Genomic DNA, 27,567 nt, shown 5'->3' on the forward strand with positions numbered 1-27,567 from the left:
GGATGATAAAGCATGTATATAAACAGAAAAACGTTCTGAATGATATGAATGAAAGTTACATGGGATTTAAGAGGAAGAATGATCTAATTTCAGCTAGGTAGATGGCAATGAATGGAGGAAAGTAAAGAAAATCTTTTAGAAGACGGAATTTTAGTGGGATTTAAACATCTGTGGATTAGGCAGAAGGGAATTTCTGACTGGGGAAATAGTGTGAACAAAGCCTCAAAGGAGCAGAAACCTGGATGTAGTTTGACTATACATTTGGGTTTATGAAAGGGTGCAATAGGAAATACACATTTAAAAGTGTACTGTCAGATTGAGGGGACCCTTGATTTCATACTAAGAGGTTTGGTCATTATTTTCTAAGCTAAAGCAAGGCATTGGAGGTTTTGGATAAGGGAGATGGAAGAAAGTTGTGTTTCAGTATGGGAACCCCCAATAAAGAGTTTGGCATCATGGTTGTAAACTGAATTTTGATAGACAGATGCCCCCAATAAAGTTCTAACCAAGATCTCTCTCTTGTCCAGGCTGCTGATGTACTTCTGCAACAGGGAGCTAATGTCAACGTTCAAGATGCAGTTTTTTTCACTCCATTGCACATAGCAGCATACTATGGACATGAACAGGTAAGTCTGGCAGTAAGATTTCCAAAGGCTAGGGGACCACTTAAGTTTGCCAGTTGTTGTTGTGTCTTATCTGCACAGAAAGCATACTTGAGATATCCTTTAATTATTCTTGCTATATTATCATCAGCTCCACATTTAAGGAGCTTGTAGATTGGTATAAACATTATAGCTCCCATGTCATTCATTTTTACTGACTATCTCAGTACAGAGTGGAGGCAGAAGAATACACTAGTAAGTGTGAAGTCACAGGAATCAGTCAGACTGGATGTGAAAAATTTTCTAGCTTTATGACCATGTGTAAGTTATATAATCCCTCTGTTTTTCATTTTTTTTTATCTATGAAAAGGGAAAAATATTAATGGTACCTACCTTATAGGGTTGCCTTTATAATAAGATATAAATTAAGTATGTGGAAAATGCTCAATAAATGTCACTGTGATGATACTAATGAAAATAACAATAAAACAAATCATAAAGGTCCTTCCAATAGTTCTCTGGAAAAGAATGTCTTTCAGAAACTTTGTTTTCTCTTTTCTACTGTTATGGGATGTGGTAAGCTGAAAAATGTCTCCTGAAATATGTTCACATTCTTATCTCTGTGAATTCATAAGAGGTTAAAATGATGCAAGATAGGGGTCACAAGCTAAGTTATTCAGGCAGCCTACAGAAGCTGAAAAGGCGAGGAAATGGAAGCTTCCAGGAGGCCACAACACTGCCAACACCTCAATTTTAGACTTCTTACCTTAAGAATTGTAGGAGAATAAATTTGTATTATTTTACATCAATATGTCTGTGGTAATTTGCTACATTTGCAATGGGAAACTAGTACATGGAATAACCTAGATAACTAAAAAACAATCACTAAATGTGCTTTATTTATATAATCTCTTATATAATTGTGTAACAGGTACATATTTATAAAATTTGATATTCTATAATAAAATAATAATACACACAGAATGCTTCAAAGTTTTTAATGTATATTCATTCGTTCAATAAATAATTTTATTTGACTTTCACAATGACTTTATGAACTCAATAAGAGCTACCATGTGAGTGAGCTCTTACAGTGAGACAGGCACTATGCTAAAATCTTTGTTTTGTTTTTCTAATTTTACCACAACTCTAAAATTAACTGTTATTCGCCCCTTCTTATCAAAGGTACTCATGAAGCTCTATCAGGTCAGGTATCAAGACAGAGTCATTCAGCTAATAAGTAGAAAAGCCAAAATACGTACTCAGGTGTGTCTAATCCCAAAGCCCATATTCGTTCTGTTGTACCAAAACACCTCTTCTTATTCCTTTTCAATCAGTCAGACAAATCATAAAGTCCAGGCAATTTGTCTATGTGGTGAAACCAGAATGCAACGCAATGTGTTCTAACTCCAAAGTCCATTGATGATTTTTAAGTGTAATTTCGAAAGACAAAACTTTCATGTGCCACTTTTAAACACTGTTCTTCACCTATTCTCCAGGAACTGAAGAGAACCAAATAAAACAGACATATAAATGTAATTGGATAACCAAACATAACTGTTCTTTAGACACCCCATTTTCATCCTTTCTCATTTTATCTCCCTAGGCTCTTTCAATTGTGGAGTAGAATTACACCTTTTTAACTGCCTAAAGGTCGTGTTACCTCCCCCACTTGAGGGTACCAAGATGAAAATCAAACTTACTTGTGTCTCTGTGCATTCTGGTCATTGTGCCTTTATTTCTCTGTTAGCTGTCATATGCTTAGACACTCTCAGACTGTGAAGCGTGACCTATAGCTAGGAAAGATTGCTCATTTCATTGATGTGCTTGCTCAGAGTGCACTGGAGTGCATGGGAGAACTGGGCACTGAAAATGCTTTTAAAAGTACAGGGTCCAAAAGCCCAAGTGATGGAAAAATTCTGTACTTTTCTGACTTCAGGCACACACAGAATATATAAAAACACATTTTATTTGTAGAATCATCCTCTTTGGTGATTAACCTCCTCACCTAAAAGAAACATAAAGGGCTTCTATGCATGTTGGTTGGAGAGCTAAATTTGTTTACTTTCCCTGAAAATGTAGTCACAGTTTTATAAAATTATGCTAAAACGTGGATGGCCCTTTTATGATAAGGGACCCACTTTCTGTGTATGAAGACAGCACATAAGGAATTTATGGAGGCTATTGTCATTTGCTAAAATATGCTGACAAAGAGAATGGTACATTTGATATATAAATGTGCCTAATGTGCCGTGTTCCTTGCCATTTGTTTATTTACTTATTTTTAAGTGCAAGAGTAGATGTTTTGTACCAAGAGCAATATTTCCTAAGTATGAAATAATAGTGCTTAATGGACAATCGATTTCAGAGATAGTTTAAATCTGTCCATTATAAAGTCACATAATCAGAATTTACAGAGTCTGTGTAAGTGAAAATATCTGCTTAGGAGTGCAAGGTTCTTGAGACTAAACTTCCGCTGTTCTGATTTCTCATGAATTAAGTCTTGATCTGCAGATCAGACAACAAAGGAATAAAATACACATGCTCCACGTTGGTGCAACCACTTTTACTAACAGTTATCGAGTGCCAGCCACTTTTCTAAGTGCTTTACATGTAATAACTTATTTAATCCTCACAACAGCTCCACGAGGTAAAGCTATTTTTATTCCCATCTTAACAATAAAGAAACTGAAGAATCAAAAGATTAAATAATTTGTTCAAAGTGATGTAGATAAGTAGAAGCCTGATTCCAAGACCTTTGCTCTTACCTCCTACACTCAATAGGAATTCCATTTCCCTACATCCCATCAAACTGATATTTTGCCTAGAATATTTATAAAACGTCTGCAATATTCTAAGTAGGTTTCTATGCAAGGCATGTTTATTGCTGCCGCATAGTTTTAGAGCTTGAATTCACTTTTGTGCTGATGGCTCAGGGGTCAGGGCAGTTCAGGGATCCTCCCTTAAATGTTATTTTAATGACTTCAGTGAATCCTAACTTAACTTTTAGGATCACTGAGATGGCTTTTGAAATTCTCAGTGGAAGCTATGTCAGGTTTAGAGGAATTATTTGGAAAGTTCCTAAATATACATGTAAATGACTCAAAGGAATCCCATCAGTTACCTGAAACATCTCCCAGAAAACTCCTCAGCACTTCGTCACTTCTTCCCTCTCTGACCCTTTGGATGTCTTGTCTCAGCTAACTGAGGGCGATGCCAGGGTTATGGTCACTATCGCCCACTTACTCCCACATCCAGAAAAGGACCCAGAACTCCAGTAGCAAGTTGACCAGCAGTGATCTGTGCATGGAGCTGCCATGAAAATCAAGAATCAAATAAACTAATGCTGGCTCTGGCCAGAGGAGACTTCGGAAAAGATTGTTCAGAGAAGACCATGGGTAACTTTAGAGAGGATTATTTATGTACGAAGATCTATGTTATGGAATTGACAAGAGAGGTGATACTAAAGACAGGAAATGTCAAAAGTAGGTTTTCAAAGCCAAAAATTGTGGAGAATTTTTTTTACTTTTTCAAAGCTCACTTGTATCTCATCTAGTTCTCACAATAATTCTGAAAAGTAATGGTAAATAACATTGTCTCAGTTCACCAATAAAAATAAAAAATAACATTTACAGAACATATACTATACGTTAATCATTGTGCTATTCATATTGAACAAATTATCTCATTTGATCCTCACAACAACCCATGAGTTAAATCTTAACTATTATTCCCTTTCACATATGAAGAAACTTAGGTTTAGATAAGTTGACTCATTCTCTCAGGGTCACAGAGCTAATATAAATCAAATTCTAGATTTGAACCTAGATTTTGATTAGTTATAGCCCCTCACAGTAAATCTTTCCCCTTGTCCAGGAATTAGTAGAGATGGTTGCAAATGACATAGTCCAGGACAAGGAAATTTGGGAGGATGGTTTCTGGATAGTTTTCAGGAAAGAATTTCTAAATTTAAAAAAAGGGGGGTGATCCCTTGTTCCAAAAGGTAGAGGTATTTCCTTACTCTGCTCTGTGGACTCTGGATTGTAATGCCTGGAGCTGCTGCAGCTTTCTTGCTATCATGAGGGATTCATCCTACTTGCTAAGCATGTTAGAAAAGAATGGTAGAAGGAACTTGAATTTTGACAAGTTATTAAGCTGCTGTATTAATCAACTCTGGAATTGCTCCAGTTTTGGACTTCTTATTGGGTGATATTATAATAAATTCCTTATTGTTTAGGCCAGTTGAGTTAGGATTTTCTGTTATTTTCAGGTGAAAATAACCTAAGAGAATGCATTAATGATATGTGTTCTTCCATATTGCTGAAAGCTTTACATTATTATTTGACTTTTGTTACTAATTTCAAATGAATGGCTCCTCTAGGTAACCCGCCTCCTTTTGAAGTTTGGCGCTGATGTAAACGTAAGTGGTGAAGTTGGAGACAGGCCCCTCCACCTAGCATCTGCAAAAGGATTCTTTAACATTGCAAAACTTCTGATGGAGGAAGGCAGCAAAGCAGATGGTAAGATTATTTGTTTAGAAGACCTTTGCTATCATTGTCATTTACTTTTTATTTGTTCTGCTCTTACTTACTGGAGAATAATCTTAAAGTTGATTAATCCTGTAGTCAAGGACTAATTTGTTCCACGTCTTAATTTATTATTTTTAATATATCTATTAAACCTACATATAAATCTTTTTTACAGGTTTTAGCTCAATTCCTAACATATTAGGTGCCCCAATGGAGTAAGGAGTTTCCTAGATAAATTAGTCCTACTTGTAGTTATTCACTAATCTTTTCTTTTTTAATTGAAGTATAATTTACACGTAACAAATTATCAAATATTAAGTGTGCAGCCTAATGAATATTTACTTATGCATACATCCACATAAAAACTACCCAGATCAAGATATGAAATATTTTATCACTCTGGAATGTTCCCTTTGCCCTCATTTCAGTAAATAGCCTTCACTATCAAAGTTAATCAATATTCTGTCTTCTATTGCATAGATTAGTTTCATCTGTTATTGAAGTTGATATAATTTTGTGACTAGCTTCTTTTGTTTAACAAGATGATTTTCAGATTTATTGATATGGTTGTATGAATCATAGTTTTCTCTTTCATGTTATTGATGATAGCATGAATATACCACAATTTGCATATCCATTCTCCTTTAGTGGATATTTTAATATTTCTAGTGTTTCACTGTATCAGTCTATTTGTGTTGCTATAACAGAAATACCTGAGACTGGGCAATTTATAAAGAACAGAAGTTTATTTGGCTTACAATTCTGGGAGAGCTGCATCTGTCATGGGCCTCAGGCTGCTTCTACTCATGGCAGGAAGCATCAGGTAGCCGGCAGGTACAAGCAGATCACATGGTGAGAGGAGGCAAGAGAGAGAGAGGGGAGGTGTCAAGGTCTTTTAAACAACCAGCTCTCGTGGGAAGTAACAGAGCAAGAACTCACGCATTAATCCCCCTCCCCCAGGGAGAGCATTAATCCATTCATGAGAGATCCACCTCCATGACTTAATCAATTTCCAACACTGCCACATTGGAGATCAAATTTCCACATGAGTTTTGGAAGGGACAACACATCCAAACTCCATCGTTCTCTGTTATGAATATGGCTGTCAGTTACATTCTTATTCAAGTCTTTTTGCGGACATATGCATTCATCTTTCTAGAGTATACATATAGGAATGAAATTGGTGGATCAAAGAGTATGCATATGTTTAGCTTTTTAGGAAATTTTCAGATAGCTTTCCAAAGTGTTTGTACTATGTTTCAATCCAACAGCAATATATGAGAGTTCCAGTTGCTTCCCACAGCATCCCCAATAATTGATATTATACTACCGTGAATTTTAATAGAGATAGAATTTGAGTGTAATTAGGCTGGAAAAAAGCTTTAGAATACATGGAATGACTTTAGATTCAGTTAATAGGACAGAACTTCCCTCAACTTTTTATTTGTTTTAATTATAAAATGAAGTTTGGAAAGTTGATTAAAGGTAGAATATTGAAAAAATATCTTTTTTTCACTCTTCCTCACAAACTTTATTTTTTTACACAAACTCACTCAGAGTTACGTCTTGCCATTAAATTCTCTCAGGCATATCCAACATTTTTCCGTTGACCCCAAGAGATCTAATTAAAAGCCCAGCTCTAAGAGCTGCTGGCCTTTTTGCAGCAGGAACAGTACACATTTCCAAAAGGACATGGTTGTCAAAACTCTAGAACTGCTAGTTCCTTGGTCTAAAATTCAGATTAACATTTAGTTAATAAAGCTAATCAATGTTTTCATCTCCTCATAAGGAAAACACAAAGGCTTCTAGAGACAATTGTGGCAAGAAGCAAGGGCAATTTCTAGTTTTCATGTGGGAAACAGGAGGCATTTTATTTTGTAAAATTTGAAAAACATAGTTCACATTGTTTTCTATAAGCTAGTGTGCAATAATTCAGGCATCTACTCTACAGTATTATTATAAACAACCTGTGTTGTCAAGACGTAAGGAGCATTGTTCTGTGCACCTCTTTTAAGCAATCTCTTTCATTCTGTTAGTTTAGAATAGGCAGAGGTACACCTGTGTGAACCACTGAACACATAATTGTGTTTTTGAAACTGTTTCACTCTTCCAAGAGGTCGGGAGCTGCATCACTATTTCCTTTTATTATCCAGCCAACCTTAGCTTTTTATTCCTCTGCACAACTCCAACACTTGGCAGTGTCAAAATGAGTGTCATTTATGATCAGCATGTTTCTAGGATCAAAAGACTCCTGCAAAAGTCATTGAAATGTGTATTGCACTCACATTCTCCTTACTGTATTAGCATCATGTGATAGAATTTTTAACATTTTCTTTCTGACACTCACAAGTACTACATGCCTCCTACTCAATCATTTAAAAAAATCAAGAGACAGCATGACTCAGATTTTTAAGTATTTTTATTTCCTTCTGCTACATGCTTGATATTTAAGTCCCTTTTGCACTTATCCAATTGCAAAAAATAAATCACATCTGCTGTGCCAATAAACACTGTGTAGATAATTAGTTAGTTCACTTATTTCAAAATGTAGGTAAGCCTCCAGATGATTTATTTTAGATATAGACCTTGCCAGTGGTAAACGGACATAACAGGAAGATTAAATGAATGACCTCAAAGGAGTACAATTTGAAATTTGGTATTTACAGTATGTTCCCATGGTAACAGAATGTCACAAATGAAAAATTCAGGTTACAAAATTAGCTAACTTGTAATTCTGAAAGCAGTCTCTTCAGTTCAGCATGTTTGGGAGGCTGACCTATTCAGTCAGATATGTTTAAGTCTCTGGTCTCCTCTGTATCTCTTAGGGCAATGAAAGAGGAGAAATGTAATGCCTATTGAATGCGATTGGAAAGGTCAAAATATTGCTGGACTGATAAGAAAAACATAGTGATACAGTCCTCAAAACTTATGGTTTTGATAAAGTTGAAAATGGAAAAATTTTAATTCAGATTTTGTCAATTTTTGTCATCCAAATGTTAAGTGCTATAGTTCTTTTAAATAATACAATTTTTTAACATGAAACTGGATATTACGGGCAACCACAAAAAAATCCTAGAGCATGCCCAGTAAGAGGAACTGTTTTATTTTTTAAATATATTTTGTTGGCATTATTACACTGACTTGCTATTGAAAGTTTATTTAAGATGCATTGGGGAGTTATTTTAAAGAGCCTCTGGGATATGTTGACATTTCTAGATTAACTGGAAATTTCATCTTCCAGGCCAATAAGCAGAAATAAGGAAGCAGCAGCATCCATCCACCCACCCCTTCACCCAGTGTTTGTTTCAAAGGCATTACTTAATACCCACTCTCTTCAAAGTAGAGGATTAGGCACTAAATATTTTCCTAATAATTATTTATATGTATTCCTTTGTTTAAAATTCTCCTGTATTTAAATCTCTCAAGAAGACGTTAAGTTAGAGCAAATAGAATATCATTCATACATTCAATTTTCCTGAGATAAGACATAATTATATATACATTTTTTTGTCTTTACAAATTGATCCAAGACAAAACTAAGTAGATCACAATGACTGAAGCAAAGACACAGGTGTATACACATAAACTCTGTGTCTGATACCATATTTCTCCTAGCTGGTCCCTTCAGTTGATATTTACATCTTCTTTGATGGGAAGAATGTCTAGGCCACTGCAGGTAATTCACCAAGTAGATAACCTAGCTTGAAGTTTATTGATTCAATTGGAGAAGGATAATGTCAAGTGGGGCTGGGGATAGCCAAAGTCAAATTATGAATTAATGGAAGATTGCACTGCAGTCTGCTTTACAGTGTCCCTGCTGTACCTCAAGAACCCTTCTGTGACCCTCCATATGCCCTGGACTCCCAATTGTTCTCAAGCATTGATTCATGTCATTAACGTTCCCTGGCTTCGAACAGAATGTGAACAAAGGAAAAGTTTCATAAGAAAGGAAGACAACCAAAAGAACCAGGAACATTCTTTTGAAGAAAAGGTGTCTTTCTGAGCTACTCATTAATAAAATAAGATTCAAAGATTTATTTTTCAATAACAACATTGGGAGGAGAAGCCAAGTGACTTTATTAAAGATCTTTCAGGACAATAAAATGAGAATGGTTGTATACAAATATAATAGCTAAATCAGTGTTCATTAATTTTTCAGTGATGAGTATAATAACAGTAGTAATCCCTTTCTATTCTCTATCATTTTTTAAAAATGTTTTCTTTTATTCAGTTCTTTCACTTCTACAGAGAATTTCTTGAATCAGAATGAATAGCTATTGTTAAGGGCTATTATTTTCTATTTTGAATAAAGCACCCTGCACAGATGGACAAATTAATCAAATAATAAAACAAATGATTTCAGAGCAGTTGACCCAATTATTTTAGTTGTAAAAATTGAGTTAAAGCCAGATCCAGAATTGAGCAGTTCGGTGTTCAGTTATTATTACTTCAGGCTTGTAGTTATTAACTATTACAGTTATTCGAGAATATGAACTCCATGCATTTATAGATTATTGGTCTCAGCACTTAGCAAATTTCTAAGAGGGAAATTAGTGAAAAGGTAGAGTAACTTTTATTAAGGATCTAATATGTGCCAAGCATCATGCTACATGCTTTCCAATCATGATGATATCCTTTAATCCTTTCAGGATTCCTGCAGCAAAGGTGGTATTATATCCAGTGTTAGTGATAAGACATCAGTACCTCTACTACCTAGCACAGTAGCTGGTGCAGTGATCATTTGATACTTGCTGAGGAAGGAGAGTGTTTCAGTCAAGATTTTTTACTTTCAAGCACTGGAAACTAACTCTTGCTAATTTAAGCATAAAAGGAGTATATCAAAGAATATCAACTCGCACGCAGAATCTTACATGGAACAATCTAGAAAGCCAGATTTGGAATATACTCATAGTGAGGAATAACATCCAATATCACACCCCAATCTGGTCCTATGAAGACACACTGCCACCCCTGCTAGGCACACATCAACTCTGTGCTTCTGACACCAACAGTGCAGGACATTAAATCAGTGTCTGGAATTGCTACCACTGGAAATTGGTATCACTGCCACGTTGCCAAGATAGATTAGGCCCTTTTCTGCTGTGTCATCAGCTCTGAAGTCAGTCTGATATGGTGTGTTGATCAGAGGATTCTACAGATAGGTGTCCATAACAGGGCACTGTTGAGAGTGATAGGGTCAGTATTAAGAATTGTCCCAGGATAACAAGCCTAAACCAGGACATAGGGTTGCCCTCTGCTAATCCTGTGCCCTAGTTGCAAAGAGATCTTGGAAAGCACATTTTCAGCTTCTATGATAGTGGTCTTGGCTTCTCATCAGTACTCGCAATGTAAGGAATTCCCTAAATGTGAAAAGAGGCAGTGAAGCTGGGTGGCCCAAAGATAAGGACAAATGCCCACTACTGAGTGAACAATTCAATTTTAGGTAACTTATCTAAAGTAACAAATTAATGAGGTCTACTTCACTCTAAAGTGTTTTTTCTTTTTATTATATCATGCTTTGAATACTGTAGTATGGCAATTCTCAGCTAAGGGTATACCTCAGAACCTACTAAACAGTGTTGTAAACATATGTATTGCAGGGCTCCACTCTAACCTACTGAACCAAAATCCCTGGGAATGTTGCTCTGGCCAGGATCTGTAATTTTCAACATCCTTCAGAGGAAAAAAAAAATCAATTTGAAAAGACATACTTGTGGAAATAAGGCCACAAGTATCTTTTTGAAGCTTATTAGTTTCCTGAACTATTCCATTTTGCAAGGTAGATTTGATTAGATATGTTCCATAGAATTTACGGGAGCTGGAAGAAAGCCTGTTTAACATGGTAATAGGCAATAGGATAGAATTATAACTTTTAAAATTGGTTACACTTAATTTCGTTTATTATTATCATTAATTGGCAATTTCCAGGACTCTCTCAGGCATTTAGAAGTGTCCATGATACTACACGTACAAATGTTGAGAAACAGCATTCTGGATAACATACCTTTTCCTTTCTTGCTGATAACAGTGAATGCTCAGGACAATGAAGACCATGTCCCACTCCATTTCTGTTCTCGATTTGGACACTACGATATAGTGAAGTACCTGCTCCAAAGTGATTTGGAAGTTCAGCCCCATGTTGTCAATATCTATGGAGACACTCCTTTGCACCTGTGAGTATTACATAGCGTTCCATAGATCCTCCAAGTATACTGCATGTACCTTCTTACAATTAACAAAATATTTTCTTCAAATCTAGGGCATGCTACAATGGCAAATTTGAAGTTGCCAAGGAAATCATCCAAATATCAGGAACAGAAAGTCTGACTAAGGAAAACATCTTCAGTGAAACAGCTTTTCACAGGTAAAAGGATATTTAAGTGCAATAGCTGCTAAACTTAGCTGACACCCTACAGCACCTGAAGTTGTGTACATAAAGCAAGAACAAATAGCGGCAGATGTTGCAATCAGAGTGAGATAACAGAGGTAGGGCAGAGGGCGAGGATCCCAAGCTAGAAGCACAGAAGAAAGGTGGAGGCAGATGCTGCAGTCAGTACAACAGATGGGGCCGGAGCCAGATGCTGCACTGCTGGCTGCAGCCACAAAGACAAGGACTGATGTTGCCAAGCAACAGGCATATCAACATCTCTAAGCATATTGCTTCTATTTCTTTTCACTCTGTGGAAAGGTGCCAAAAGGGGCTGTGCCTATGATCCTCCTCCGACAAGTATCTCATTACCAGAATTCATCAGCATCAAATGTGACACTTTTTTCCTTACCACTTAAACCTCATGTGCAAATGTGTCTACCTATCTAAAACATCCATCTGTCAGCCCATAAAAGCCTAGTCAGGGAGGCCACGAAAATACCTAAGAAGGCATTAGCTCTTTTCTAGGAATCCATGAAAGTCCTTTACAATGTGCTCTAGGAGAGAAAAGCACACTGAAGGAGCAGCTGGGATTGGAAGAGTTACAACCAAAAAAAAAAAGAAGAAGAAGAAAGAAAGAAAGAAAAGAAAAGGTTGCTAATAACTTATAACCATAACCCCCTAAAAAGTCCAGAAGGAAGGAGGATGTATTATAAAATTTAAAGCCCCAGTTTTAAATAAGTTACTATTTTGCTATAAAAGTAAAAGCATAGTTATTTGAATTTATTAGATTTTAAATATAAGATCATTTATCTACACATTACATTACACACTTCTTGGCTAGTTTTCAACTTCTAAAAAAAATGTATTTGGGACTAATTTGTTGCTTACATAATGTTTGTATTGCAGTGGCGAATAATAAAGATGAAGAGATTCCTTTTTTCATACTAAAGTAAAATTAAGCTTGTGCCTCTGCATCAGGCATCAACCTGTCAAATTTCACTTTGATTGTCAGATTTTTCTTATTAACCAAAGAGGTCAGCTAAAAGGGAGGTGAAGAAAACTACCGCTTATGGAGTAGAGACTGTGCCAGATGGTTTGCACTCATTATCTCACTTAATTTTCATTACCATTGTGACATTGGATTTATTACCTCTCTTTTACAGATGAAAAAATTGAGGCTTAGGGAAGCTAAGTAACTTGCCAGAGTTTCTTAGGGCTAGAAAATAATGTAGTAAATGCCTGCCTAATTATAAATCTTGTGTTTTTTACCTGTTTTCATATTCTAGTGCCAAAATATTTTGTCTGTTTTCTACATAGTAACAAAACTGATACAAGAACTCTTCAGATCATACCTTCAGTCAAAATGGATCAGTAGAATCTGTCCCTGGAGGGGACACTTGGCAGAACTGATATGTTTTGGTGGCTGGTATCCTCTTTCCCCGTTAGGTCATGCCTGTTTTAGCTGACACCTCAGGCTAGTTTTCAAATCATTTTGCTGCTATGTGCACATAAATTGGAACCAACTGTAATCAAAGGTGACTGTCATCTCCAGAAAGTTGTCTATATGAGAAGATTTGTGAAGTGAGTTAAAAGTATGTACCCGTTGTTTTATTTTCTGTAAGCCTATGGCAACTAGTAGTAACAGATTAATATTTTTATTCTATTCATTTTAAGCACTTATTTATAAAAGAAACTTCTTTTATAGGGGGAATTCATTATGAATACAAATTTTTTATGTACAAATCATAGTACTTTGCACATAGTAAGCATTCAATACATTCTATTTTTTTCAGGTTTTATTTATTTTTTATTGATTCATAATTGATTATACATATTTTTGGGATTCAATGTTGACGTATGTTGATCAAGTCAATATTATTAGTATGTATATTGTTGCAAATTGTACTTATTCTTTATGCCCCTTGTCCAGTCTCTCCCTATCCCCCTCTCCTTCCCTGCTTCCACCACTGATAACCCTAGATCTCTTCTCTTCTTCTGAAAGAGTAATGGTTATGCTCTTGATTTATTGCCTAGATGATCTATCCAATGCTGCATGGTGTGTTCAGGTCCCCCAATATTATCATACAGCAGATGCTTCTTCTGTCACTCTGGAATGGGCTTTGTGGAGAGACACATCCTATTCTTTTTTTTGGTCTCTTCTGGTGACTCTCCTTGTGTCAATACACTCCAGTGGCTGGCAGACCAACTGCATGGTTGTTGTGACATCTAGCCACTTTTGTGGCAGCCGTGGTTACTGTGGTGGCTATGGTGGGCCACCCACATGGAGGTGATGATGTTTTTGGCATGCTCCTTGGCACTGGTGGTGTGCCTGGTTGTGGAGGGGTCTAGTCCCCAGCACCATGCTCTGGGCCCCTGGGCAATGCCCTGAAGTGCTGGTGGTGTGCCTGGTTGTGGGCAGGTGTTCTGGTCCCCGGCACCATACCCCAGGCCCCGGGGAAGGCCCCAAGGTGCTGGCAGTGTGCCTGGATGTGGGAGTGGGGTCCTGTCCCTGACTCCATGCCTCAGGTCCCCTGGTGGGCCCCAAGGCATTGGTAGTGTGCCTGGGCCAGAACTAATTCTTTGTCCTTTGCTTACTTCTAAAATGGGGGAACTTCCTATAGAAACCAGTACCTGAGCTGTGTTATTGAGCTGAATTGATGCTTTGCTGCTGTTTCTCTAGGGAAGACTTTTTGTGCAACTCAGGGATTAACAGTAGACCTTATAGGTACTTTCAGCTCTCCAGAGACCCCATTGTACCTGGGTTGTGTAGAAACTCTGATACAGGCCTGAGTCTTTTCATCAAACTGCACCCCATGCAATTCTACATTCCTGACCAGTTTCTCTGAGTGGACCTGTACTGACTAGGGGGTGGATCAGCTGTCCTTGCTGTGTCCCAGTGTTCTCCTGGTGGGCCTGTCTCCCCTACCGCCCATGCTCCAAACACTTCCCATTGGATGGTCCCTTGTGCTGACTCACTGGCCTCTGAATGGCTCCCCTTTTTCAGCTGTTCTGGCTCCTCGCTCCTGCATGGATCTACAGGAACCCTATTAGTGGTCTTGCTGTCCTGGGAGCCACCAAGGCCCTCTTCTCCCTTGCCACCTTCAAGTAACTCCTTCTGCAGCTTCTGCCAGCTCCTGCTCCATGTGCTCAGCAGTTCCAACCTTAAAGCAGCCATAGCCCGAAACACTCCAAGCAGTTTTTTCTTTCTCTCATTGTGGCTTCTCCCCCTTAATGAGTTCATGAACTCTGTAGGTCTCTCCTCCTCTTCCCCTGAGCTCCAGTGGCCCCAGCTTGGCTGATGGTACATTTTTATAGTTGTAAATTGGTTGATTTGTGGGAGAGAGTGAAACCGGGGACCGTCTCTTCTGCCATCTTGACTGGAACTCCCTATTTTTTTATATGTATGTGTACACATATATATGTACATATGTGTGTATATGTATATGTAGGTACATACACACACATATATATAAACACAAATATATTCAGAACTCATCATTTCCTGTAAATAGTTGCTTTGAAAAGGAACAATGGATCAATTCAGATAATGAATTATTAAACCTTTAGTGTTATGTGTCCTAGTTATAATGCGAATAGTTAATAGTGATATCAGATACTGCACTGAGAAGGTGGCTTTTTATTTACTCAATTATTCAAGAAAGAGTTATTAAGAACCTGCCTTGTGTTGTTGCTGATAGGGACATTAAAATAGCAGAATCTCTTCCCTCTTTAAAGGAGCTCTATTGTGAGGTATCAGGGTAAACAGAGATGTCCATTACCATAACACAGTGTAGTAAATGCCATAGACTGAAACGACAAGGAAACAGAGGAAAAAGCAATGAATTCTACCTTTGATTTACAAGAAGATTTCATACAGGGAGCAAAAGTGCTAGATAAAGGATAAATGGTATCTTGTTAAAGAAAAATGACTTGGGTAAGGCCATCCCAGGAAGAGAAAATAGTAAGACCCGGTAATCTATGTCTTCTTCTAGAACAAAATCCCTGCACTTTTCCTTTAGTCATGACTTAGGTGGGGCTGTGCCCAATGCCAGCTTCTTCCAGTCACCTATGACAGACCTCAGAGCTCACTGAAGTTTGAAAGTAGACTATAGCTCGTGAACTATAGCAAAAGCAGAGATATGAGGGAAACCACAGGAAAAGAAAATTTATAAGAACTAGTCAAAAAATAAAATTCAATAGTCATTGCCAGGCTTAATTTACCTTATACAAAATCTTTTTCTCTATGCATCTTAACTTTCCCAGTGAGCAGTAGAAATCAGAATGTAAATTAACTACTTAAACAAATCTAGTTGTAAAATTTATCTATAAAAATCTTATTTTTGAGGGGTCCTAAAATATGTTAGTTTTTCCACAAAAACTTCCTCGTATCTAGAAAGAGCTGGTAATGCACAGTCCTCTACAGCTTGTAATATGATTCTATAAGCATTAATTTACTTGGTATTTCAGCAACAATTTGGAAAATAAAGAAGGTCTTAATTTATTTTTATTCTCTACATGGTAAAAGTAAAACTCAAAGAGGTTAAAGAATGTGTTCGAGGTCCCATGGCTAGTGTGTAGTAGAGTGCTGGATTTTGAGTTCACAACCAATGCTCCCTCAGTAAAATTACAGCCTTGAAACCTTACCCTCTGGTCAAGGAAGTCTCTGCAAAAACTATGGATTGTTTTTCCAGGAAAGCATTTCAGATTGTGACCGAGATTTGACTAATGTTCTCAGGGTGCTCCTGGATTCCTCATATGATTGTCACGCAGAATAATTCTTAGGTCCTACAGCTAACAATGCATGGAACTCTTGCAACACTTTTTCTCCTTTTATGAAAAAAAACTAATATCATAGGAAATACTTGATGATAAATGCTAAAAATTTCACACAACTTCTTTCTTGAAGGCCCTGATGTGAGACTCTTCAGGATTTTATCATTGTATGTGCACAGTTTTATTTACCTTTGATAGACAGTGCTCGCTTGTCTTTCATCACCTCCTTCTCATCTCTGCTTCCCTTCTTCTCCCTTCTCTGTCTCTTTGACACTCTTACATACACACCAGCATCTAGAATATCCTGGGTTAATCAGGACTTTATTTGTTGGCTAAGGCTGCCGTAAACGAAATAGCACAGACTGAGTGGCTTTAACAACAGAAATTAATTTTCTCACAGTTCTGCAGACTACGAGTTCCAAAGCAAGGGGTCAGCAGGTTTGGTTGCTTCTGAGGCCTCTCTCCCTGGCCTGAAGATGCCTACCTTCTTGCTGTGTCTTCACATGGTTGTCTCTATTTGTCATCTGTGTCCTAAGACCCCCTTTTTATAAGGATACCAATCATATTGGATTAGGGCTCACTCTAATGACCCCATTTTAATTTAATTACCCCTTTAAAGATACTATCCTTAAATACAGTCATGTTATGAGGTTATGGGGGTTAGGGTTTTAACATATGAATTGGGGGGAGGACACTCAATTCAGCCCATAATAAGGGCTTTTTATTTTCTTCCATTTTCTTCGTTTTTTTGCAGCGCTTGTACCTATGGCAAGAGCATTGACCTGGTTAAATTTCTTCTTGATCAGAACGTCATAAACATCAACCACCAAGGAAGGGATGGGCACACAGGTGAGACTGTGGTGAGAACAGCAATAGCTCTAGGTGCTTATCAGTGCTCAAGAACAGTGGTGCACCAAGGGGGAACGAAGCATTGACAGTGTGAAAGTCATCCACCCAGGGCAGATGGGTATTTTATCAACTGACATCATTATGAATTGATGGTGAGTGGTGAAAATAAAAAGCAGACTGGCTTTTGGTGATTTTTATTACTGTGTTAAATTATCTACAGTTAAGGCACCCTTTTATGGCCTGCACTAGTGACAGACTGACCATACTGCCCTGCCCTTAGTTTGGTGCTCAAGAAAAAATACCTGCTTGGGGTCTTTGTTCTTTTACTTGTGTAAAGATGCTAACATTTGTTAATTACAATGGATGTATAAATATTATAAATTGCACTGAGCAAAAGATAGTCTGTCCGGAATCGAATACTTCTTTTGCTTAAAGTATTGTCTTGTTTGCTCAATAATAAAATTAATTGTTTATTAAAGAAATCAATCCTTACTTTATAATTCTGGAAACAATACTATTATGTGGTGATGACTGTCTGGAAAATCAGAGTGCAGTTTTCCTCTTCTCTCCTTTCATTCTTTAAATTCTTTTTTATTACAGGATTGCACTCTGCTTGCTACCATGGTCACATTCTCCTAGTTCAATTTTTACTGGATAATGGAGCTGATATGAATCTAGTAGCTTGTGATCCCAGCAGGTCCAGTGGTGAAAAAGATGAGCAGACATGTTTGATGTGGGCTTATGAAAAAGGTATATTTTTAATCGTTGAGTCTCTACAATGATACTTTGAACTGTGTGTATAGATTATGTCAATACATCAATAATTCCTTTGCTTGCATGACTTGTACACTCCCATTTTCTCTGTAGATTGTATTTGAGTCTCTGTGGACTTGGATCAAAGAGTCCAATAGACCATCATTAGAGAAGGCAACTTCTGGGCTGCAGATGAGCAAAAGTCATTCTCAGTATTAGCACCTTGAAAAGGGAAAGAGCTATCTCACTTCTTAGTACTAGAGAAACAAAATTGTGATAGGTAATAAAAGTAGAGTGGACTTAGAGCTAGTTTTCTTTATCTCTTATATAGGGGAATTTTGATGTGGATTCACATTTTAAGAAAGAAATAAATACAAGGGAAAAGAAGGAATATTTGTGAGATCTAACCCTACTGACAATGCCTATGCTGGAAAAATGTAAGGGAGTCAACGATTACTGCTTAAGTATAAAATTACGTGAGCTGAAAGTGGTAAGAGCCTGAGCACTGGTGTGAAAACACCTGGGTTTAAATCAAGCCATGTGAGTTATTTAATTTTGCTGAGCTCCAGTTTCTTCATCTGAATAATGAGGATGACAACCATCCTTCACAAGATTGTAATGATTAAGTGAGATAATATGTGCAAATTGCTTAAAGCAGTGGCTGGCATAAAATACCTAAAAATTGGTATTTTAGGAGTGAGTGGTAGCAGTGGTACTAGTGATGGTTCAGAAATAAAGATGATTGATAACAGATTCTTTATTTCAAGGGAGAGGTAGCTAGGAGCATTCAAAAGATATATTGTGCCTCATAAGTGAGCTCTGCATGTACACATAAGCTCCTAAGGAGTTTAGATTTTCAAGGAACGTGGAAGAGTACACATTGTCATTAAAATTGTAGAATTATAATTCAATACTGCAAAATATACCTGGCTTTTAAGAAACATTTTAATTGTTATTTTAACTTTTGATGACTGCACTGTCTTTGTAAAATGTTTAAAATATGTAAAGAAACATATCTATCTTTTTAAAGGCTAGAATCATAAAAGACAATACTGAAAAATACAATTACTAAGTTGTAAGATTTCTCAGCTTACCAAGTTGATCTGAAAGATTTTCTTTCTGAAGTGAGTTTTGAAAGTCCATCAGTGAAAGGAGAGATGGAGTTTGATAATTGGAAATAGGGAGTTGTAAGTATATAGACCAAGTAGAAGGCAAAACACACAGGTCTGAAGACTGCTAGTGAAAAAATGGTATTGAAGTTTAATGGAGACAAGCAAATAATCATGGAATTGTACATAGTGAGTTAGATATAGGCTGCCATGTTTTTTATTTTTATAATCTCATCTGTTTAATTTTTCTTTTGTTGCTTATGCAGAAGCTTTTCAGTTTGATGTAATTCCATTTGTTTATTTTTATGTTTTTTATTTTTTATTTGAGTATTGTATAAATGCAGATACAAACACCTTTGCCCATGTTATAACCATACAGCTCAATGAATTTTCACAAACTGAACACACCCAGGACCTAGATTAAGAAACTGAACATAACCAGCACCCTAGAAGCCCCACTTATTCCCTTCCAATCACTCTCACAAGGAGGGTACCACTGTTTTCTCATGTCATAGGTTTGCTTCTTTCAGTAATTTACGTAAACGAAATTTTATGATGTGTACTTCTTTGTGTCTGGTTTCTTTTGACAGACAATTTGTGAGATTCATCTACATGTTGCAGGCAGTTATAGATTGTTCGTTCATACTATTGTACAGCATAATGTTTTGTGATTATATCACAATTTGTTTATTCATTCTACTGTTCATAGCTATTTGGATAATTTTCAGTTTGGGTCTATTAAGAATGCTGTGCTATAAACATTCACATACATGGATGAGTACATGTCTTTTTATGAATATATGGATGTGTTTCTGTTATGTATAAAGGCCTTCTACTTTGCGTTTAAAAAATTCTGTATTTGAATATCAGTTGGAAAATCTTAAATATTCTGAAGCCTTGGGAGGTCTTTCTTAATTCTACTTATTCACCACATTGCACTTATTCAAGTGATTCTCAGACAGTGTCTCTCAAGAAATGTGAGTTTCTGAGTAAGGCTGTTTACAAAGCATTAGTCTTCCGGAAGGCAGCTCAGAAATTGCTACTGCAGCTGTCTCTTCACAGGGGTTGGTTTTGTTTGTTTTTGGCTGATTGAGAGTGATAGTTGAAAACTGGCTTTACTTTTACTTTTTGTGGAATTCCACACTTTACAAAACAATGAATCATTGTGTAAGCTCCTAAGCTTTCCTACCAAATGACAACAGCAAAATCCTTTAGCTTGGAGGATTTGCCCCCTGTTCTTTGCAACATACACCATGTTTGTCACCCTTATTTGTTCAACTGATGTGCCAGGCATCAGTGTTTCATTCCATTATTACTATGAATTTCAACAAATTGAATGTTAATACCCATGAGACAGATGGATGTTTTGCATATGTTCTAGGGCAAAGCAAGTCAAACCAACAAAATGAAATCGTTGCTATTTTCTCTTGCTAGAGAAATGTTGTTGTTTTCTTGTGTTCAGGGAGGATTGAAATGGCCTTGTTAATATTGTTAACAGTGCACAGTTTCTACTTTCTTTGAATAAAGAAATGCTTCCCTTTCTCCCCTGGAGAGAGAGTCACCAAATTAATTGATATGGCATTCTAAGGATTTTCCTGAGAAATTTGGAGATGAAGTTGAGGAAGCACTAAAACTCCACGTGGAGTTCTGTGTTTATAGAACAAAGATGTATAGGAATGACCCCATCATGGTTTACCATGTACCCTATTATATCCTGGGAGAGAAAAACTAAAAGGGAGCTTCACAACTAGGGTCTGTCTATTTGAAAAGGAGTACTTTTGGATCTGCCCAATTTGAATAGCTCATCCTAGTCTACCCTCTTAACAAAACTGTGGAGTCTTTCTCAGTAGCACCTGTCTCTGTGTGAATTGTTCTAAGCCAAATTTTTCACCTGACTCAAACTAAATTTCAGCTGACCTTCTTTCTGCTCTTCTGATATAGCACATTCAGGAGTGCTTTGGAGTTCTGGAGGAGTTATCTACTCTCTTTTGGAATACTTTCAAAAAAGAGTTTACACACTCTGGCTCCCAGTGGGATCAGATATGAAGAGTACTTTCTATTTACATACAACCCTTTTAATCTAAAGAGATCACAATCAATCTTGGACATAATTTTCCTGGTGACCTTGATTCTACACAGAAGCCTACTGGTCAAGTTTCAGCATTTCTCTGCCAGAATGCTTAGGGCTCCAATTTTACAGTATTTAGAGTGTTCCCCTCCCCAAGTCTCCTCCCCTCTTCTTTTCTACTATCCCATCTGAAAGTGGAGCGATAGCTGTCTCACTCACTTGGATTTGTTCAGCCCCTTCCCTGGGATACAAAGGACTTATATGAATCAATTTAAATTGGCCAGAAGAAATAGCCAGCAGCCTGCTTATGTTCAAATCCTTTGCCCTAATCACCAGTATGGAAAACCCATTGAAAAGACCTGCACATAATCTTACATCCATTGCATTAAAGATGAAACTGCCAAATTGAAAAGATCTTGGCCAATTAGAATTGAAGACATAGCTCAATAGAGTGTCTTGCAGTTAGATTTGAAAAAGCTGCTTTTGACAGAGAAAAGCACTCCTTTATGTCAGGCTGCTTAGGGTCAGAAAAGAACTCAAACTAGAAACAGAACTAAAAATTTCTTATTTGCTTCACTACTGACACCAGTTAAAGTAACTTACAGAGGCTCCTATCCCAATATCTAATTACCCAAAATACAATATTTGTATATAGCAGTAGCAATCTAATTCACAGTGACAGGGAGCTGGAGTTGGAGAATTGGTGAGTAAGTGAGCAAAAACAATAAAAATCAAGGCTCTTGTACCATGATATATATTTTGTTCATTCCTTTTGACAAGTGCAGTATGGTGTGAATTATTTATAGTAAATGTACTATAGTGTATACTGTAATAGTAATGAAACCTTATAGTTGTGGGTTCTACAGTTTTTAGCTAGTAAAAAATAACTGAGAGACTAGGATGCAAGAGGAATAGAAGAAAGAAGTGGATTCATTAACTAATTTGATAAATTTTCATCAATGGATTATATAGTCCCAGGCTTCTTCTATATTGAATTCTTACTTATTTGGAGTTTAGTTTAGTGAACCTAGTTTTGTGTGCTAGAGTGGATTGGGATGGAATAGAGGAAGGGTTAAACAAAAGATTTAGATGGGATTTCAAAATTCATGTGTGATTTTTTTTTTTTTTTTTTTGTATACTGGTTACCTTTCTACATGTTTAGTTATTCTCTCTTTTAAAAATAAATAAATAAAGTAACATCAACTACCATTGAAATGGGAAGAACTTTCATTGCTGTAGGGGGGTAACTCACAAAAAAATTTTTGAAATATAATACCTATGCAAGAATATACTCAAAATGAATAATAGAAGACAACTTACATTCATTATGTACCTGTTACATATGCATGTATATATATATAATATAATCATCAAAATTACCATTAAAATTGGTAATATCTTTCTATTATTGATGAAGAGTTTGAGATGTAGAACTGTTAAGTCACACTTGTCTAAGCTACACAGCTGTTAAGTAGGGAACTGGCACCAAACAGAGGTCTGTCTTATTGCAGAGTGCAGGCTTTTATCACCACTCTTCTAAAATCAGACAGATCTAAGCCCAAATTCCATCCATTCTTAATACTTAATGACCTTGGACAAGTTATTTAACCTTTCTCAGCCCTTAACTTTGATTTTTTTTTCTAAGATGAGAAAATTAATAATCATTTTACAGAATTCTGATGAAGGTTAGGGATAAGATGTAAATAATTGGAACATAACAAATTCTCAATAAAATTGGTGGTACCTATTATTAGGTGCAGAGCAGAGATTCAGTCGAGTCCATATAACTCCCAAACCCCATGTTTCCTAATTTATAACATGCTTTAGTGTACAGTAAAAAAGAATGATATATTAAAATGATGGACATCCTCTCTATACCCTCTAATGAAGTGTTTATATTCCTGCCAAACATCACTGGACAAACCCGGCATACGTAAAAAAAGCATGTGGTGTTTTGTTATTTGATATTTCTTATTTATGGCTCTAGATATGCCATTAATTTTAAACCTCAGGACTGAAGCAAAATCAAGGAGTTTTTGAAAGTCACTAATCAAAATATTATGAAAGTAATTCAAAGCCATTATTCTAATATGCATAGTTGCACTTAAATATATGAAACAATATTTTAAAACTTTAGCACAAATTTGCAAGCCTCTATACTGCAGGAGGGCTTTTCCCAGTAGTTGAGGAGGAATATCAAAGAATTTGTGAGTATGTTATCACACTGCAACACCAACTGACTGCTAGATTCATTTGCTTGGATTTTTGAGCAAAGCGTAAAACTCAACTTGGATATTTGAGGAAAGTGTAAAACTCAACAAGTCCAAAACCGAACTTAACATCTCTTTTGTCCACATCAGTCTAGTTCTTCTTCTGTGCATCCCTTATTTACCTTGTCAGTTAATGGTATTACCATCCATTTTTTTCACCTAAGTCAGAAATTTGAAATGATGCTTGAATACTTCTTCTCCCTCAACTACCCCCATATTCCCACCCACATTCATTCAATCAGAACGTCTCCCTTATTTTTCTTCATAAGTGTATTTTGAGTCCATTCTTCCTTCTTTGTTTTTACTGTCACTGTTTTAATTCAGAACCTTATCATCTTTCTCCTGATCCATTTTAATAACTTCATAAATGGTCTGGGGTTTTTTTTGGTTTTTTTTTTGCCCCTCAGCATCTTTTGAATCTGTTTTCCATCTGTCATCTGAGAGATGTATTCAAGGTGCAAATAAGGACATTTGACTTCCCAGTTTAAAACCATTCACTGTCACATTATCATCTATAAGAAAAAGTCCCAGCTTGTCATCATTGCATACAAAGACTTCTATGCCCTGTGCACTTCTTGCCTCTCAAACTTTATGTCCAGTTACTCCTATCATATGGGTGACCCCATTGCCACAGCCATTATCACATTCACTAGGTCACCAACATTCACTCAGTGTTCACTCTGTGCCATGCATATTCTAAACATACATCAACTCATCAAATCTACACAATAGCCCTGTGCGGTAGCATCTGTTCACATGACAGTAATGTAAAACTGCTCATATCATCTCAGTCAATGTTTCCAAGCCTTTTCTCATGCAGTCCTCTCTGCCTCTACACCTTTCCCTTCTGCTCCACCCCAGTCCATTCTTTAAATCTGATTCCCATTTAGACTTCAAGACTCAGGTTATGGATTGTCTCTTATATAAAGGCTCTGAAATTCTAGCCTAGCATACACATCCCTTTTTATGTTTTATTGGATCACATGCCCATCTCTATCTTTGTTTACAGCTTTATGTTGAAGCATTCCTTCCCCTACCAAATTGTAAGCTTCTCAAGAGCAAGGCTTTGAGCTATTAATCTTTGTCTTCCAAAAACTTGAATTCAGTAGATGACTGCTAATGGATGCTCAATATATGCTTGTTAAAATGAAATAGAGAAAGAGGAAGGAGATATTTTAGACATAACATTATATTTTATGTCCCTTTAAATGACATCTGGTGAGTAGACATTCTCAAGAATACTAATTACTAGCATTCTGTTGTCTCTATAGCTATTTTAATAAATATCACAGGTTTCTTATTAACTGCACAACCCTAATATACATATAAATTGGCAGAGGATTTTAAAGAATGCTATAAAACTCTTTTTTTTATGCACTGGAACCATGAAAATTTTCCCTTTGGTTGGAATGTTATTCTCCTCCCGTTTTGCTCAACCAACTCATCCTCATCTTTCAAGCTCAGCTTATAAGACAGTTTCTCAAGGAACTCTTCCTTGACCCCTCCAGATTGTTGTAAGATATCACCATATGCATGTTCACAGCATCCTCTACCTTTTCTCCCTAGACATTGGCTAAGTAAAATTTGAGTGAACATTTATACTCATATAATTATTTATTTTCCACTAGACAGCATTTATTACAAGAGTAAAAAAGAAAAAGATTCTATTTCAACACTGTATATCTTGTACCTATTACTATTCATTCATTCAACAAAAATTTATTGCCAGCCTAGTATGTGATGAACACTATGCTAGAAACTGAGGTAAAACAGTGAGTAAGACAGACAGTATCTCCTGCTCCTAGGAAGTTTGCATTTCTAGCTGGAAGAGACAAGCTGCAAGCAAGAAAGCAAATAGAAAACATCAGATAACAATAAGCGCTATGAATAAAATAAAAGGGAGATGCAACTGTGAGTAAAAAGTCTAAGGACACGATCTAAAATTGAGTAATCATGAAAGGCCTCCCTGGGAAGATGTTATTGGAGCTGGTCCCTGATAGGTGCATGATAAATATTCAAAGAAAGGAAAAGGAAAAGGAAAGCAGAATGGGAAGGAAAGAAATAAGGAAGTAAGATAGTTAAATAATTTAGTTTGTATATGATGTTCTCTTGGCAAAAGCATTCATGCTGTGGATTCTTATCTCAAGGTGAAGAATTGGTGACATTCTTGTTCAGGCCTGGTGATTAAGGGACAAGAATAATGGGTCAAAGGGGATATGAGTTCCCTCTCTGTAATGTAAAATTGAGACATCTTTCAAACTGAAGTCATGAGAAGATGTAGCAAGTCAGGAATTTTTGTTGCCTCTGGTCTAAATGATAGTATGAGGGACCAGGACTGTCAGGAGGAAGATGAGCCATAGAAGGGCAAACACCAGAAGTAGCCACCCTCTGATCCCACTTTTCAAGGCTTCTACAAAATGAGTTTTTAACATGTTGAGAAGGGGAGATATTACAATATTGGGCAAAGTATCACATACAGTCTTCCTGTAAAATCTTTGTTCTTTGAGTCCAGTATGAAGCAAGGCCCAGGCTGCACCTCTGATGACCTGGGCATGTGGAACACATGAGAAGCCAATTCCTTGGCTTCTGTAATCAAAACCAAATCTGCATGTTCTCTCCTTGGTCTGTGACAGAGTTTGGGTGTGTTGTCCCCCTAAAGCTCATGTCAATATCTGATTCCCAACTTGGCAGTGTTGGGAGTGGTTTGGGTCATAGTGGCAGATCCCTCATGAATGTATTAATGCCCTCCCTGGGGGAGGGGGTAGTGGGCAAGTTCTCACTCTATTAGTTCCCGTGAAAGCTGGTTGTTTAAAAGACCTTGGCACCTCCCCCCCACTCTCTCTTGCTTCCTCTTGCCATGTGATCTGCTTGTAACCAGTGGCTGCCTGCTGTTTTCCTCCATGAATAGAAGCAGCCTGAAGCCTGCACCAGATGCAGCTGCCCCAGAGTCATGGGCCAAATAAACATCTTTTCTTTATAAATTATCCAGTATCAAGTATTCTGCTATAGCAACACAAAAACTAATATAGACTTGGACCCAAAGGGCCCCAGAGTCACAAAGTCAGGGAGAAGATCTTAGTACTGGTGTCATTTACCATTAATCTCCAGAGCAAGTTCTTAAAATAATCCTCATAGCAAGAAATGAGAACAGCATTCATTCTTTCTAAGTTGAAATGGTGAGAGGAGAGACAACATTATAGTGAAATAATAAAAGTTGTATTTGTCCTTCTTATATAATTATGGAGTCTCCGTTGTGTACACAGCTGTGATTTAGGTACTGAACTGCCTTTGTAAACAGCCTTTTGAACTGACTTGTAATCTTAAACAAAAATCTAGGTTTTAAAATAAATAGCTATTCAGAAAGTTGAAAGCAAAGAGGTTTGTGGAGGAAGGATGTCACACAAAATGTAAGAAGTAAAAGAACATAAGAAAGAGACAAATTAAAGGGAAAGCATGGAATTTGGGGAATACACATAGACTGGAAGAATGGGAAGCAGGAAATGAAACAGACTTCAAGCTGGCAGTAGAATCACATTTGCCAAAACCGTCAGGTGCTCCAAGAATAATACTCCGAAAGTGCAAATCACTGTTATAACTGCATTAGGCTAATAACATAGCAACCTCCTATTTGGGTAAAATGCTTGGATGTAGATAGTAAATTCTTAGATATAGGAAAACATTTTATTTAATTACTGGAAGTTTGATTATCTCTGGATGTGTTCCATTAGTGTTCCTTAGTTATCTGGGTATATCCCTTATCAAGAGTTTGGCTTAACAAGTCTATTTAGTAAGCTCCATCGAGGTATTTTTCTGCTTAACTCTTTGCGGACAAGTCTCAGGGAGCTCGGCTGTAGAGGTTTTTGGGTTTCATTGCACACATTTTCGTGGCTTGTCAGAGCATTTCTGGTGGCAGAGGATTTCCCATATGAGGGTGCCTTAGCCCACAGTTAGCAGGAGGTGGGAAATCAGGCAGAGATGCCTTCCAGAGCTGAGGAGCCTCTTGGCATTTCCCTGGCAGTCTCATGCTTATCATCAGCCAGAATCCAGGCACTCATTAGGCTGTTGATGAAAAGCATCCCAAAGAAAATGCCAGCAAATTGTGCCACTGTGCTGGCAGGAAATTAAAACTGCTCCGAGCAAGTGGAGCCAAGAGAGCTGTTGAAATGAAAGGTAACATCAAGGGTGTGATCACTGACTCACAAGGCATTCAGGATTCAAGATGCAGCTTTCTGCTTTACTGGGGA

General features: G+C 37.0%; 1 protein-coding gene across 1 annotated transcript in view; it reads left to right on the top strand.

Annotated features, from left to right (window-relative positions):
* TNNI3K (TNNI3 interacting kinase) overlaps positions 1 to 27,567 on the top strand; it is a 291,813-nt gene that overhangs the window by 95,508 nt on the left and 168,738 nt on the right. Inside the window, exons 6-11 of the mRNA XM_063104384.1 lie at positions 528 to 626; positions 4,984 to 5,122; positions 11,160 to 11,304; positions 11,391 to 11,495; positions 17,029 to 17,123; positions 17,724 to 17,873. Of these exons, the coding sequence (XP_062960454.1) occupies positions 528 to 626; positions 4,984 to 5,122; positions 11,160 to 11,304; positions 11,391 to 11,495; positions 17,029 to 17,123; positions 17,724 to 17,873 (733 nt within the window). The remainder of the gene's footprint in view (positions 1 to 527; positions 627 to 4,983; positions 5,123 to 11,159; positions 11,305 to 11,390; positions 11,496 to 17,028; positions 17,124 to 17,723; positions 17,874 to 27,567) is intronic.

The sequence above is a fragment of the Cynocephalus volans genome, chromosome 8 (genome assembly GCF_027409185.1).
Source record: "Cynocephalus volans isolate mCynVol1 chromosome 8, mCynVol1.pri, whole genome shotgun sequence".
Taxonomy (NCBI): domain Eukaryota; kingdom Metazoa; phylum Chordata; class Mammalia; order Dermoptera; family Cynocephalidae; genus Cynocephalus; species Cynocephalus volans.